Source organism: Coloeus monedula (genome assembly GCF_965178545.1).
Source record: "Coloeus monedula genome assembly, chromosome: 1".
Classification (NCBI taxonomy): domain Eukaryota; kingdom Metazoa; phylum Chordata; class Aves; order Passeriformes; family Corvidae; genus Coloeus; species Coloeus monedula.
In genome coordinates, this window is record NC_138781.1 from 18,234,676 (window position 1) to 18,250,501 (window position 15,826).

Consider the following 15,826-nt stretch of genomic DNA (forward strand, 5'->3'; position numbering starts at 1 on the left):
AAAGATTTTGTACAAAATCCACTTCGATCACTGGGCATTCTGAGCCTGTCTAAATGAGATCCTTTTTAATACAGTGAGATGAATACTTATATGGATAAAAAAGGAGTACAGAACTACAGAGATGAGGGCTGTGTTCAGGGAGGTGGTTGCTCTGAGAAGGAACAAGAGGTCAAAGAGGACAAAAGAATTTAACACTGGTGGGACCTTCGGACTAGAAGGAGTAACTGCACCCTAGGGTAGATAAATTATAAGGCATAAAAATAAGATCAGAAAGAGTACTAACTTCTTTTTGACATCTGCTTGTTTTATACCTGGAGCTAATAAGCATAGTTTTGATGCTAGCAGTCTTTTAAAAAGGAAGGTGGAATTTGGATGTAGAAAAAATAATGAAAAAGTGTGAAAGGAATTTAAGGACAGAGAATGCCATGTGCTTGGGAGTGAAAGAGTCTGACCTGCTGCACTTGAAAAGATTAGAGTTAAGAAGGAAGTAGTATGTGAGTACCTTTGCAGAAAAAGAATACTAGGTACTTCAAGAAAAAAAATAAATATGAGTCACCAGAAAAGGAACTAATTAAAATTCAAAATTAGACTCACCTTTTCAGCAACACAAATGGCTGAATACTAGAAAAACTACAGTGGTGAATCTAGGTCTTCTGAAAGTGGAAAAAATCAGAACTGCCTTTCTGGAACATGCCTAATCCAAAAGTAGAGATTGGAGTTCAGTTTAGGAACTGCTGGATGAAATGAAATAACTTCTGATGGGTAGCAGTTGTGTTGGATTCTAGTTTATGAAATTTTGTTAAAATCTCCAGAAGAAGCTCCTGTAAATGTCAAAGAGTTGTGGATCAGGTCCTAAAAGCCCCTATGGAAAAACCTTTTTTTCTTTCCTAACACTTATTGTAGGAAATAAAACTCTGTGCAAATTGCTGAGTTTGGGAAAGAGGAGATAGAGTGGGTCTATAGTGAAATTAAACAACCTTTCAGGTAATGTGCTAAAGAATATGCTGTTATTGGGTGAAATTATGACATGTAATTTAGGTGTGCTGATTAACTTTTTTTTTAATCGAGAACTCTCTGGGAAATTAAGTACTAGTAAATGGTGTAGCTGTTAGTAATTTATATTTAAAGCTTTTTTTTAAAAACTTTTATTATTCTATCAGAAATTAATTCTGTGGCATGGGACAAATTCTTTGTGATTTGCAGCCTCTCAGCACTGAAGGTCAAATTAATATTTCTAGTTGCCTGCTAGTCAGTGCAGTATGGGTGATATTTTTTATATTCATTTATGTAAGGGCACTTAAGCTTCCAGCCAGTGACTTGTCAGAGGTAAATTATTTGGGAAAGAGGGGGATGTATGGAGAAATTTATCTAGTAGAGGTATCTGTGAGCTTGGCATGTTAAATGTGTCTTCAGTTGTATAAGTAATTACACAAGTAATTTAGTGTAGTCTTTAAGTGACCTCATGAAAGTATTCACACTTTAAAAGTACAAAACCTTTTCTTTCTCCTGAGACCAAAAAACCAGCAGGCACAAGATTAAAACCTCACAAAATGAGAAGTGAATCGGGAATTGGCAGAACACGCACACTCGGAGCAGGAGACTTGCAGTGAGTTGCTAAGTGAAGCTGTTAAGTGGAACAGGGTATGCGTGGCTGACAGATGTTTTAATTGTGCCAGAGAACCAAGGCACACTGTGGAAGAGTTGGAGAAGGCTGGGAAAATCTGAAGAGGACAGGGCAGTCTGACCCTTGTTTCTTTGAATTTTGAGGTCGCTAATGCTATTGTATAAGCAGCTGATTTTTATTAACTTAATGGGGTTAGTGCCTCCAACATTGTACAGCTAGACACATGCTCTGCTGGCTCCTGGCATGGCAGGGAAGTGCTGTGTCGTAGCAGAAAGTAATGATACAAAGGTTGTTAGATCATCAAACCTGTGTCTCTTGGAGGATAAGAGCTGGGCATTTTTTGTCTCCATCTGAAGAATATCCTCTCTCTTCTCGCTTTGTGGCTCATAGATATGTCTGTACTAAGTGAGGAGTGGCTCATTTCCCATCTGTTCATATTCCACTTAGTCTTCCCCTAATTAAGAAGCAGAGCCAGAGGGAATTCAATCTGGTATTTGCCATGATCTCTCTCTCCATGTCTCTCCTTTCCCCCTCCCTCAACCCCGTTTATATTTTCCTTTTGGAAAAGGGAGATGCTTAAGTTTCATTATTTATTTCCTCCTAGTCCACTAGAGATGCTGCACTTAAGAAGGAGATACTGCTGCCAGGGATCCCAGTGGGTCTCTCTTAACTGAGTTTACTGCTGGACACAAGGAAGCAGAGGAAAAGCCCTATAGTGGTCTTTAGACAGGTTCAATTAGCTTTGCTTCCAACAAATTTGTGCACAGATGTCTACAGTGCAACTTTCTTACTTTTTGTACAAATCATCACTGAAATTTATCTGTGTTCTGGCAAAAGCTGTCTGGATCCCAGGAATGTTCTACCATGTATCATCTCAAAAAATGCATTCAACAGTAAGAGAAAAGTCTATACATTGTGTCCAATAGCTGTCTGAACAACAGGATAGTATAATTCAAATAAATGGGTATCTTTAGTCTGTCTAATGAGCACTACTGCATAACTTTCTTATTATTGTCTGCATTAAGATAAACTTCAATGACATAAAAACTTGCACAAGATAACCCCAGAATAAGTTAAACTTTTTTACTTATCTGAATATATCTGAAGCCTAACTTAAAAGTGAAATTTGATACCACGTGGTGTTTCTGATAGTTCTTCCTGGTTATAGGTTTTCTAATGGCTGTGCTTCAAAGCGGCTTAAGTGTGGGACCTTCTTGGCTGTTTTGTGTCTTAGTTTACAAAAGAAACATTTTCTAATGAAGAATCTCTTCAATTCCAATATATGTATTATTAACTTGTTAGTATTTGGCTCCATGAGATGCCTGAACAGTCTGAGTCCAACAGTAAGTTAGCTTCACCTACATCAAAAGGGAAGAATCACAGTGGATTTAAAGAGCCATATAATTTCCTCTTTGAAGCCCCTAAAATCTCCTAGTTTGATCCTTTCAGTGAAGCTGTTTCCTGATCTTACTTGTTAATGATGATTTACCAGTGCTAGCCAATTCTTGTCATCTCTCTGCTTAAAGATTCATTGTTGTCATCACCAGGCAACAGTAGATGTATTTTACTGAAGACTGATTTCTATCTATGAACAAATGTAACTAGTATAGTTGAGAGACAGGGTATTTTGCAAGGTACCTGGAAGCTTTACTTTAGAAGGAATTTGAACTTTTCTCTGCTCACAGAAGTGAGAATTAACCATTACAAATAAAATAATCGACATACAAAACTTAGCTGTGTATTTATCAATACAAAGTGGCAATTACCAGTAATTGCACAATATTATATAATTAGATTTATCTTTCTGCTTTTTAAACTGTGCTTATTTAAAAAACTTGAGCAGGTATCAAAACAAAACACAGAAAACAGTAATATTAAATGTCTTCAATGTTCCACATGCTTTTAAAGCTCGAAGTAACTACATTCTGTATCTGAAAAGTGCATTGTACTGAGAGACTTATCGCAAGAGTGGGGAGTTAGTAAAAATAAAGTATCAAAGAGGTTATTTAATTAGATTTAATTATTTAATTGTTTTTATTTAAACATGTTTAATGTTTAAACATCTGATCTTAGTTTATTACTAGAGTCAAAGTATTGTAGAGAGGGCACTTGGGTTATCTGTGCATGTATGGAAAGATGCTGCTTAGCATAAAGTTGGTTGGTTTATTCTGACAAATTAATATGCATGGTAAAATGATAGCTGTGTGCATTCTTAATTAATCTTGATATAGATAACTCATAATACAGTAGCCATCTACTAAAAAATAAATGTATCACTATTTGTAATCCATTAAAACATTAAGAAAAAGTAAAGTGCGCTACATCATTATCCAGATATATATTATATTCTCTTGTTAGTGACATTTTTGGTATGATAGTTGTATTTGCAAATTGACTTTCATTATAGTTAGCAATTAGGCAGAATAAATTTTCATTAGGGGAAAAAAGCTACTGCTGGAAAAACAGGCATCTGTAAAAAGTCAGTGTCTTTTCAAAGTTTTCTCAAGATGATTTAAAATACGGCTTTATTAATTTCTTCTGGTGGAGAAATATTTCCTAATATTTAATCTAAACCTCCCTTGGTGCAATTTAAGGACATTTCCTCTTGTCCTACTGCTTTTTACCTGGGAAAAGAGACTGAGTCCCACCTGGCTGCAGCCTTCTTTCAGGCAGTTGTAGAAAGCGATAAGGTCACCCCTGAGCCTCGTTTTCTCCAAGCTAAACCCCCCCAGCTCCCTCAGCTGCTCCTCATCAGACTTGTGCTCCAGACCTTTCACCAGCTCCATTGCCCTTCTCTGGACTCTTTCCAGCACCTCAGTGTTCTTCCCGAATTGAGGGGCCCAGAACTGGACCCAGGATTTGAGGTGGGGCCTCACCAGTGCCAAGTACAGGGGAACGATCACTGCCCTGGTCCTGCTGGCCACACTGTTGCTGATCCAGGCCAGGATGACATTGGCCTCTTGGCCACCTGGGCACTCGCTGGCTCATGTTCAGCTGCTGTTGACCAGCACCCCCAGGTCCTTTTCCAGCTTGCATCTTTCCATCCACTCTGTCCCCAGCCTGTAGCACTGCAGGGGTTGTTGTGACCCAAGGGCAGGCACAGGCACTTGGCCTTGTTGAACCTCAGAGCTCTGGCCTCTCCCCATCAATCCAGCCTGTCCAGATCCCCGTGCAGAGCCTTCCTGCCCTCCAGCAGATGAACACTCCCACCCAGCTCAGTGTGTCTGCAAACTGACTGAGGGTGCCCTTGATCCCCCCATCTGGATCATTGATGAAGATATTAAACAGAACTGGTCCCAGCACCGAGCCCTGGGGAACAGCACTGGTGACCGGGCACCAGCTGGATCTAACTCCTTTCACCAACACCCTCTGGGCCTGGCTTCCTGACAGTTTTGTACCCATCCAGCCAAGCCTTGAGCTGGAGATGCTGTGGGAATTGATGTCAGAGGGTTTCCTGAAGTCCAGGTAGGCACATCCACAGCCTTTCACTCATCCACTAAGAAGGTCACCCTGTCTCAGAAGATCAGGTCAGTCAAGCAGGACCTACCTTTCACAAACCTCTGCTGACTGAGCCTCATCCCCTGGTTGTCCTGCACGTGCCATGTGATGCCACTCGAGGATCTGCTCCATGACCTTCCCTGGCACCGAGATCAGACTGACAGGCCTGTAGTTCCCTGGATCTTCTTGCAGATGGGCATCACGTTTTCTAATGTCCAGTCAACTGGCATCTCTTTCATACCCAGTACAGCCCAGGCCTGTATTTCACTTAAATATGAAAATGTTTTCATGAAGCATATTAAAATACACCTTAAGAGTATTTGAAACTTTGAGTTCAGGTCCTTCACATCTGCCGCCTTCTCCTCCTTCAGATGTTCAGTGGCAGACTAGCCAATACCCTCTTTTGTAGCTTTTTATAGCTAAACAACTTAAATCTCTTGCCAGGTTAATTGCTTTCAAGGTTTATATATGGATTAGAGTTTGAGGACTAAAGTTCTGTGGGAAAAATACATTCAGAAGACTGTGGTTGCTGCTTTATTGCAATAGTTAACCTCAAAATAACATACCCTTTTATGCTGAGAACAATAACAAGTAATTACTTAGTAGCCTTTCTTATTACTAACTGAATTATAGCCTAATAACTTAGCAGTAGTTTAATTCACTACATACACTAATGGTTACCCATGCATTCACTGTTTTAAAAATTAAAAATAATTATTATATTACATTGTATTTCCAATTTGTGATGAAGGCAACTGAATTTATCCTCTTTTTTTGGCTTTTAACTTCTATTATCAGCTCTTCATCTTGAACTATTAAATATAGGCCTGGAAAAGAAACCAAGTTCTGACTGTAGAGCATAAAGGGTTTCTACCACTAACTCCACAATTCAATTTGAAAATTAATGGAGTACGGGTATCAGGTGTAGCATTAAGAAAATTTAATTGGTTTATGATACTTGTTCCCTTGAAAAGACTTCAGTACATAAAAACTTTTCAGGGGTGAAGTGGCGGGAAATTAATTTCAACAGAAAACATCTGAAAACAGGCAAAGAAAACTGCTGTAATACTTAAATTCTCTACTATCTTCAATATCATGTGAGGTGATGGTGTATCAGGACTTATATCTGTTAAAATGTTTTGCTGTCCAAAAGCCAGTGCAGAGAAGGAACTGCGGTGTCTGCAGTGGTGTCCTTAAAGCTCTGTTCTGATTAGTCTAGGAAAATTGTTGATTTATAAACCTTAGGGAAGCACCCCCATCCTTTCTTTCACTAGTGAATAGAGAGAATAATGGAGAAAGATGTCAGTTTTTATCATAGATGTTAGTAATTATTCTAGTTCATTGTACAAGCCTAGAAATATACAGGAAGAAGTGCAAAAGATTTATTTCTCCTACATGTCATAATTAAGGTTTTCATTCTAATAAGCCCTTGTAGAGCTGTGTGCTTTTAGGTGATTTACTGTTATTCCTGCTACTCCTGAGTATTTCTGCTGAACTCGGTAACCTTGTGGGAAAATGGTTTTATTTCATATTAAATTGATTTCAGAAAGCACCCCGCAGTTGGGATAAATTTAGCAATGCTTGAAGGCCTGTTGAAATCAATGGATCTCCAAAATACAGAGACATAATTGTATGTGTTCAAGTGTCTTCTTAAACTGGGGGCTATAGTTGCCCAAACTTCTTGGTTGAGGTTATTACTTTATAATAATTACTGACCTTCTGTCGCAGGGGTTGAATCTGCATGTCCAGCTCCTGCTGAAGTCCATAGAGCGTGTGAACAGGTTTAACAATGGTTAAAACTTCTAAATAAACCAACAAGTTTAACAATGGTTAAAACTTCCAAAAAAAATATAGGTCTTACAAAAATAAAATTGTGTTGGCTTGGTACCTGAGTGTGGTAAATGAAATGTATTGGTAATTACTCTCTTAAAGCATCATTATTCTTCTAGTGTAAATCTGTTTTGTGGCTTAGTTCATGGTGCCTTACCACACCACACAAACATTAATTCTGTAACTGTTGGAGCTGAACTTTTGCTGTTTAGGAATCTGCAATGTTTGCATTTATATATAAAATTTTATTTAAATTATCTTTAAAAATAAAATGGCTTTTCACCTAGCAAGGAGAACATTATGTTGTGTGAATGTGGAAAGAGGGGAGGTGTATTTCAGTTTAGCAAGAGCTGTTTGTGCAGCATGGTACAATGAGGGACGATAGCAGGAGCTGGGGTTTTCTGCTGTGAGTAGGGATATACCAGATGGTTACTGCAAGTTTGTTTTATAAACATAGAAGTGTTCCAGTAGTCTATAATTAACTTGTTTAACCTTTTCAGAGTATGTCCATATTTATGGAAATACATGAGGGGTCCAAGAACATGGTTGTTTTCTCATGTGTGTTGCTGCTTATTTTTATTTTTAAGTGCAATTCAAGTAGATAACAATTGGCGTAAGTTCTTACTGGTAAAGAAAGATGTTTCCAGGCAAAAACAAGTTGTTATACTTAGCCTGATTTTTTTGTTTGTTTTTATAAAGATAAAGAAATGTTACCTGAGTACTACTTACTCTCTGAAAAAAGTAGAGGGCTTCTCCTGCTTCTGTTCAAGCACCAGTAATTTTAAACTTCACTCTATAAATAGTTCCTAATCTCTGGCAGTTTTTCTTCTAAATGCTATACAGTCATTAATTAATTTTCCTCTCTTGAGACAGTATGGAGGTAGGTCTATTTTACAAAAGGAAGTATTGTACAATACTATTTGCTTAACTCTATATATGAAATCATTGGAATAGCTCTGGTGTTAGAACTCAGAAATGTAACTGTGTTCTTGGTTATGTAACAGATCTTGGTTATGTACACTGTCTCAAGAGCAAATCCTCCTAGTTTTAAAGTGAAACTGTAATTATGGATGAATCCTCTATTTATAATTATTGTGGTGTAACGCAGTGTTCCTTTTGGGTTTTTAATTAGTGTATATTGTATGCCCAAAAGCTGGTAATGCATACGTATCAAAGTCCAGTAAATTCTCATTAAATGTTGAGAATGAGTTTTGAACCACTGATGAGCAATACCTTCCTCCTCAAATATGCTTTTCTTCTCAGAATATTTTTGAAGTGTTTTCTCAAGGTAATGTAGTCTGTGAATACATGCTTTGTGGAATTCAGCTTGGTGCTTATGTATTGAAAAATATTTTTAATTAAATGTAAATTGTTTATATTTGCTCTAATTAAAAGTTACCTACTTTTGTCTGACGTGATGCTTTTTTTGCTTTAAATCAATTGACAGAATTCATTGACAAGAAGTGCACCCCTTGCCAATGATTCCCAAGCACGCAGTGGTGCCCGCTTTCATACATCTTACGACAAAAGATATATCATCAAAACTATAACAAGTGAAGATGTAGCAGAAATGCACAACATACTGAAGAAGTACCATCAGGTAATATATGAACTCTACCAAGGTGTGGGATGTTGTCTTAAATATTATAATGCCAATCTCTTTTAGTCTTAAAAGTTTTAAATTAATAATTATGGAAAAAGAATCACTTCAGATTTTTCCTGTTTGCATCAGCAATTTATTGTATGTCTGTAATTCACAAGGATGGACTTCTCTAAATATCTGCACTAGCGTTTCATAAAAAGATATGTCTACATGATAAAGATAACTTGGAGGCTGTGAGGTCCTTTGCCTTACTAAGAAGGTGGTCTTTCTTTTGGCTAGTGGACTCCCAGGCCTGAAGGTACTTTATTCTGGGCTTGCTTGGAGATATCTGTGTACATGTGTATAAATGCTGCAGGTGACCTCTTCTTTCTGAATGTTGTGAATGTTGTGTGTTTCACAACAGATTTCAAAGGAATAAAGTTGTATTATATAAGAAATTAAAATTGGATATGATTAATGTAAAATTCCTACTATTAAAAAAATTGGTTTTGATAATGTGAATTTTCATACACAACAGTAAAGTTAAAAATGAACAGTGGAGATCCCTCAAATCAGCCTTGATAGCTGCCATACTGTGCTGGTGTATAGTTTGTCTGGTTGGCACAGAGGAGAGCAGAACCTGGGAATTACAGAAAGCCTTAATAAAATCAGTGCTAGTTTTCTTAGTCCTACATGTTTGAATAAGTTCTAAAGCTGCAGAAGTCAGAAAAGCCTCTAAAAAAATCACCTAAAATATGCTACATAATAGGAAGGGGTTTTAGTCCCTCTTTCCATCTTCCTTCTCCTTTCTGTGAGTTGGAATTCCAGGTAAAGACTTAAGGACTTTTGGGGTTGGGCTTTTTTATTGTTGTTTAGGTGGTTTATTTTTTGTTCTGCAATGTTCTTGTTTGTAGTAGGTTCTTTTTAATACATTACTTTTGTAGAACCATTTTTAACTTCTGAAGCGGGAGGCCGAAGCATTCTTTCAGGGTGCTTGGAACTGAAGGTATTGCCACCCATCTTTATAAATCTCCAAGTGAGATCTTTGAAGGCCTTCCAAGTCCAGAGTAACTTGGGAAGCCTTCAAGGAAGTTAGATGTTAACTCTTCTCTCTTCCTGTGGTGTTCTTCTGTTTAAATAACATGTAGGACCATCATATGTTTTTTCTAATGTGAAGAAATATTACTCTCAGAAATATTCTTAAGACATCTTCTAATGACAGTTTTACCAAAGAAATTTTTAAACCATTATCTAATTGTATTTTGGGGGTTTTTTTAAATGTGAGTTTTCAAACTTATCATTTTAGTTTTGAGCTGAAAGGGTTTGATCTGTGAAGCTGTACAGCAGAATCAAAGTTTTAGTCTGTTTCATGTTTGGCATTAGAAGCTGCTATTAATGATACAGATTTTGAGACTCAATCCAGCTGAGAAGTCGTTTTGCTTTTCAAAACAGTAATCTTTCAAGACTATCAATGAAGACAGTGCTAACATGAATTAACTTAATAATTTGGAATCTTTTGTCATTAATGCTTTCCAACATCAGAGTTCATATTAGGCTAGGTTACAAGGAAAAATGATCTGAAATTTACCTCTACCAGGCACCTAATTTCACTTTATACTGGAAAATCTTTCATGTAAAAAAGCTCTCATTGGTGCCTCCAAGAGATTCATAAAGACACAACTTGTATTTCTTCGTGTCTCGGAACTTGAAAGCACTGTACAAAACTGTAAGTACAGAAGCACTCAAGTACAAAGACAGTTCAATAGCTGGACTTTTTATTGAAATAAATTCATTTCATTATATTCAGCAATGTACTGAACAAGACCTACATTAAATCCACGAGCTGTAATGACAGCTAACACAGTGTCCTCTGTGTTGCTGCTGGAAATTGAATGCTTGGGATCACTAGATACAGCAGTTTGTCCTCCCATTTCTCTAGATGTTTTTCAGGCATGTGAAGCTTATCTTCACTTGCTTTTCAAAGTCTAGGAAACCCCCATTATCCTAGTGGGAAGGTATTAATAATTCCCTTGACCAAGTTGTCCCACACAGACTGGCCTTAGCGTACCTTTCTGCTAGCAAACAATGCAATGTCAGACACCATCCACTGGCACTTGAGCTCATTAATGGTCCCTACTGTGTTTTTGATTTGGGCCAGTTCACTATCTCCCAAATAATTCTGGGCAAGAACAAAGGTGTTAATTAAGATGAGCTAATATTTCTACTTAGGAGTTTGAATATAAGCATCCTTTTTTTAGAGGGGAGCTTTATAATTTAGACGTGAGTTATTCCATTCCAGCTGGAACTGATGCCTGAAGACAAGCCAAGACGCTGTCTATTTCACTGGTGTGGATGTAACTCTGTGGTTCTGTAGGATGGCACAGTTGCAGTAGTACAAGACTTCAGATGCTGCACTGGTACTCGTGTAGAAATCTTTGTTAATAAAACAAGTTCTCGTGAGTTCAGTTTCATTTTGGCATCCTGTTTTCCACCAATAGAGGAAGTGTCAAGTTCCTTTTATTGATTTTCATACCTTACTGTCCAGTATCTTTCTTGATTGTTAATAATTGCACACTAGAGTACCAAATATGGGATTTTTAGGGAAAAGTCTGCTTGCTAGCTTTTCTCCAACTTCAGTTCACTGATTGCCAGCAGCAGTCACCACATATGTGAAAATTCCTGGCCGAGCTAAGTGTGTTTCAGAGCCCTAGTGTGATTGGGAATGGTTTGGAACTTCTGGAAGCATGCCTCTGCAGCATACCCTGTGCCAATCTGCTTTGAGAGCAGAGCTGTATTTGAAAGGTTCGGCCTTCTGAGAAAGGGAGCGTGCAGACCCAATTATGTAGTACAAGGATCATCCTGGAAAAAACAGCCTTTTTCAGGTGCATGAAGTCTAGGGAGGTGATCCATGTGAATTTTAGGCTTTTTCTCCCTTGTTCCCCCAAAGGAACTGAAGTTAGATCATCTGTCCATTAAGAACAGGGGCTTGTAAACTTTCATTATCTTGCACCCTCTTTCACCTGCCCAAGAAGGCAGTAATTATCTTCTATTACTTCTGACATAAATATGAGTGAAATTCATGCCATTTATGACAAATGATCTTTCAGGTTTTGTTTTTTCCCCTCTGCAAATTCATTCCAGGTTTCTTCCCCAGGCTGAAACTGTGTAAGTTTCATTTAAACCATCATATTTACTCACCTGTTTCCTTAGTAAGGCTAATAGGACCAGGCTGATAGAATCATTCTAGACCTTGAAAGCACCTTTGTCCTTGCTTAGGGACCAAACAAGCCTTATCAAATATTTTCCAAGACAGCTTGAACTGCTTAACAATAAACACCAGAGGAGACATCTATCTTGAAACTAAGGATGCTGGAGAGGGGACCATCACGAGGCGGAAGTGTGAGGCTGGATGTGTCCTTCATTCACCAGAACAGTTTTCATCCTGGCATTTGCAAAAAAAGCTGTTGTTTTCCTTGCACCTTTTTGAAGTACAGAGCTACCAATGAAGCATCTGGGTGTTTGTGTGATTGGCAGAGAAATGTAGCACAGCAGCTTTTCCCATGAACCTCCAAAATCTAATTCCAAGTACTAGTTATTTTTTTGTCAAGTCACCAGAGGGTTAGATAAAGACATGTAGACTGCCACTGGCAAGTAGAAATAAAGGTTATTTTATCAGTAACTGGAGATCATGGAGAGGTACAGTTCACAAGCCCATCCAGTTCTTTTAGTCCTTCCCCTCTCCATCTGTCTGAAGGTGTAATAACCTGTCAGCTCTTTGGAGCTCAGAGGAACCGAGGTTGTAGTTATACAGTCTGTGTATGTAGGAGATTAGAAAAGGAGTGGGAATAGTTCATGGCCTGTAGACACTTGTAAGTTTAAAAATCCCAAGTCTAGATTGGTATTTTTAAATCATCAAAGACGATCTGATCAAAGATAATTTCCAAGCCTAGGGCTACATGGTAGAAATGTGTAAATAACTGAAAGTGAACTGGGCTTGAAGAAGTGTCAGGAGAAGTTACAGAAATAGCACATATGTATACATAGTGATTGCAACTTAAAATTGTTGAATTGTAAATAATAATCTTGACAATTGTAAATTATACTTGCTATCCAAAATGATGAGTTGCATTAGTTCATTTCCCTGTTTATGATGCCTTTTTTTAGTGGCAGTCAGGCCCACGACCTCAGACAGATGGTGAACACTTCAGTCTAAGCACTGACTCTTTCTGTCAACTCATCAGATGAGTCTGACACTTTTAGTATTGAGTAGAAACACTAAAGATAATTATTTTCTTTCCCAAAGTTAAAAGGGAAAAAAAGCAAAACAAACCACTAAGCAAACAGGAGGAATAATGCCTTTCTCCATGTTTAAAGCAGCAAAGCGTCCTGTGGTTTATGACTAGACTATAAAGTCCATCATGCATGGATCAGCCTTCTATCTACATTTGTAAGACAAAATGTCCTAGAGCTAGGTTTTGAAGTGTTACGGTAAATACAAATACATATATGGCATGCTAGGTTCTTAAGTGAATCTCCATGCTAGTCAGGTTCTAACTACAGTAATATTTTTTGATACATAGTTTGAAATACTCCTTTTAGTCACATTTTAATGATAATTTGCAATCACTTTGGACTGCTTGTATTATTGGTATATTGTCAGTTATTAGTAGAACTCTTCTCATCACTCTTAGGTGTTACTCAGCTGAATGTCATTTACTTATCAAAGGCAGTAGAACCATTGATATGCTCAAATGGGTCAGATTTTCAAGTATTAGGAAAACTATTGCTGTATGGGCTCACAGATTTAGTTGGGCCATTTAAAATTGTGTGAATTAATCAAGCATGTTTATATTAAATAGTACTTGAGAGCAAAATCAAATATTCATTGGAAATACCTCCAAATCTAGTGCGATTTTGTTTTTAACCTAGGATCCTGACCCCAAGAGCATGGACCAGAAAAATGGAGTTAAACCTACGGCTCCCCTTGACATTGTTAAGGGAGAGTTCAGCGAAGTCATCTGTGATAAGTGTATTGTCAGGATTTCACCCTGTTTAAGGAATGGGTAATACCCTGCTTCCTCCTAAAGGAAAAGTTTCTATTTCATCATATATTCAAGTTATGTTATCTGTTTCTTTTGCATATATTGTCAGGTGCAAAAAATTTATTAATTTATATAAAATATGTATTGTATATGTTACTGTATTCGTAGGTATTTTCTAAAGTACAAATATTATTTTCAAAGGCAGAAATCAGTATCAGTTGAGTAAAATTCTGAAGGTAGATTTTATAGTATCTGAAATGTCAGAATCAAGACATCCTGCCCTTTCCAGTGACATAAACTTGTTTTAAATCATAAATTGGTCTAAAAGAGGAGTACTGTGCTCTTTGAGAACAGATGATGGGCAGGATAGAAATTTTTAAAAATAAATGAAAGCAGTTTTAGTGTCTTGGATAAACCAACACCTTTTAAACCCTTTCTTTCTTTTTCATTAAAATTACTTCAAAAGGGATGACTTATTCCTCAGCGCTGACACCCAAGTAACTTTAGTAAAGAAAAGAGATGCCTTCTCAAAGCAGATGAACAAGAGGGAATTGTTAGCGTACAAACCTTCAGCATAAAGCTCCTCATGAGTGCAGGTAGCCTTTAGGTTTTCTATAGGCAGCTGTTCCTGTTGGTGGCACAGTTCTCTTCCCTGCGCAGGTAATTGTATGCAGAACTGACACCTATTGCACTGCCTGTCTCCCTGGCAACAGCAGAAATAGTGAATAGTGGTAAAGGAGAGGGACTGCCCATTTACTAGAGGCAGCAAACAGTGGAGTGATGGGGAAGTGAATGGGAGGAAAGAATAGAATGAGCAAAAAAGGGGAAATGGCAGCATACAAAACAAAACAAAAGCAGAAAAATATGACCTTAGCTGCTGGAGGGGAAAAAAATATGAAAGAAACAGGAAAGCAAATGAAAGGGGGGAAAATGTAGGCAGTCAGGTGAAAATAGAGGAAATTGTACCAAGAACAGAGTTCAGGGCTGCACAGGAAGCAAGGAACAGCAGAAGATTGTTGTGTGGAACATAGGAGAAAAATTAAAATCATAAATAGATAAATATTGAAACAGAAAAACATTATAGTAGACTAAAAACAATTTTGTCAAAGAATTGGTGACAATGTAGGCTGGAGAATGTCCCAGAAAAGAAAGTGGGGACTTGGTGCCTAGGAATTTGCACTGGCATGGGCTGCTCAAGCTGGTAGGTTGCTGAAGCAGAACTACATTTAAGTTTGTATCATCCTTCCTCCACATCAATGCTTGCACAGGTTCAGTGGCTTCCTCCTAATCCCCATCCCTGCTTTTGCTTCATGAATTGCATCCATATGCATCACAAAAAAGGGAAAAGGTTAAAAGGCAAAGCAAGGCACTATAATGTAAGGTTATTTAAACACAAACATGAATGGAGAAGGATATATGCCATGTAATGGTGACCCTGACTCTGTATGTCCTGAAATAGTAAGAGATGAAGATTTTTGGGAAGTTTGCAAAGAAATGCAGTTGAAAAAAGCCTTTCAGCAGTTCTTGTAAGAATCAAGAGGCAGCACAAAACATATCCTCTGCCCTGTGCTAAGATAACTGACTTGTAAAGCATCTTTGATCTGAAAAAACAGGAGAAGCAGAAAAAGTAGAGATGAGAATGTATGTGTTCTCATCCAAGCAGTCTACATTTCACTTGCATCCATGAGGCCCACTCTTCCCATGACCCCGAAAATGAGAAACTCATTAGAGTGGTTGTGAGATGGAATTGTAGAGGGGTGATATGCAAAGAGACCACACAGACTGGAACTGTAACCAAAAAACACATTGAAAGTCTTGCCTGAAAGATGCAACATTTCATAGGTAAATAACTACGCAAAATGGCAGAATGGACTTGGCTGCACTGGCTCTGTTGAGGCCTGGGTTTCACCAGCAGATGTTTTCTATGTATTTATTGGGTTTTGTATATATAAGCTATTGCTGCTGTGCACAGCACTTTTCAGAAGAGATTAGTCCACACAGTGACTCAATTGCATCAATAACAAGTATAATGTTCCTGGTAACAGATCTGCACCCTGGATAGTCACCTGTGGTGGTAACATTGTGATTACACTGCACTTCGAAGTAAAAACAACTGGCCATGTCTGAAACAATGTGAAGTGTAAGGCTGTGAATCACAGAGCTTGTATATAAAAACCTGTATATTTATTGAATATTTCTTCAAATTAAATTACTTTCTTACATGGCTTACTTGAAGAAAACAGCTTTATA

The 15,826-nt window shown here is 37.7% G+C and overlaps 1 protein-coding gene across 2 annotated transcripts in view; it reads left to right on the plus strand.

The window, feature by feature from the left end:
* Window positions 1-15,826, plus strand: part of PIP4K2A (phosphatidylinositol-5-phosphate 4-kinase type 2 alpha) — a 106,326-nt gene that overhangs the window by 64,883 nt on the left and 25,617 nt on the right. For both annotated transcript variants that reach the window (XM_082296516.1, XM_082296517.1), the window contains exon 4: window positions 8,400-8,552. In XM_082296516.1, the coding sequence (XP_082152642.1) occupies window positions 8,400-8,552 (153 nt within the window). The remainder of the gene's footprint in view (window positions 1-8,399; window positions 8,553-15,826) is intronic.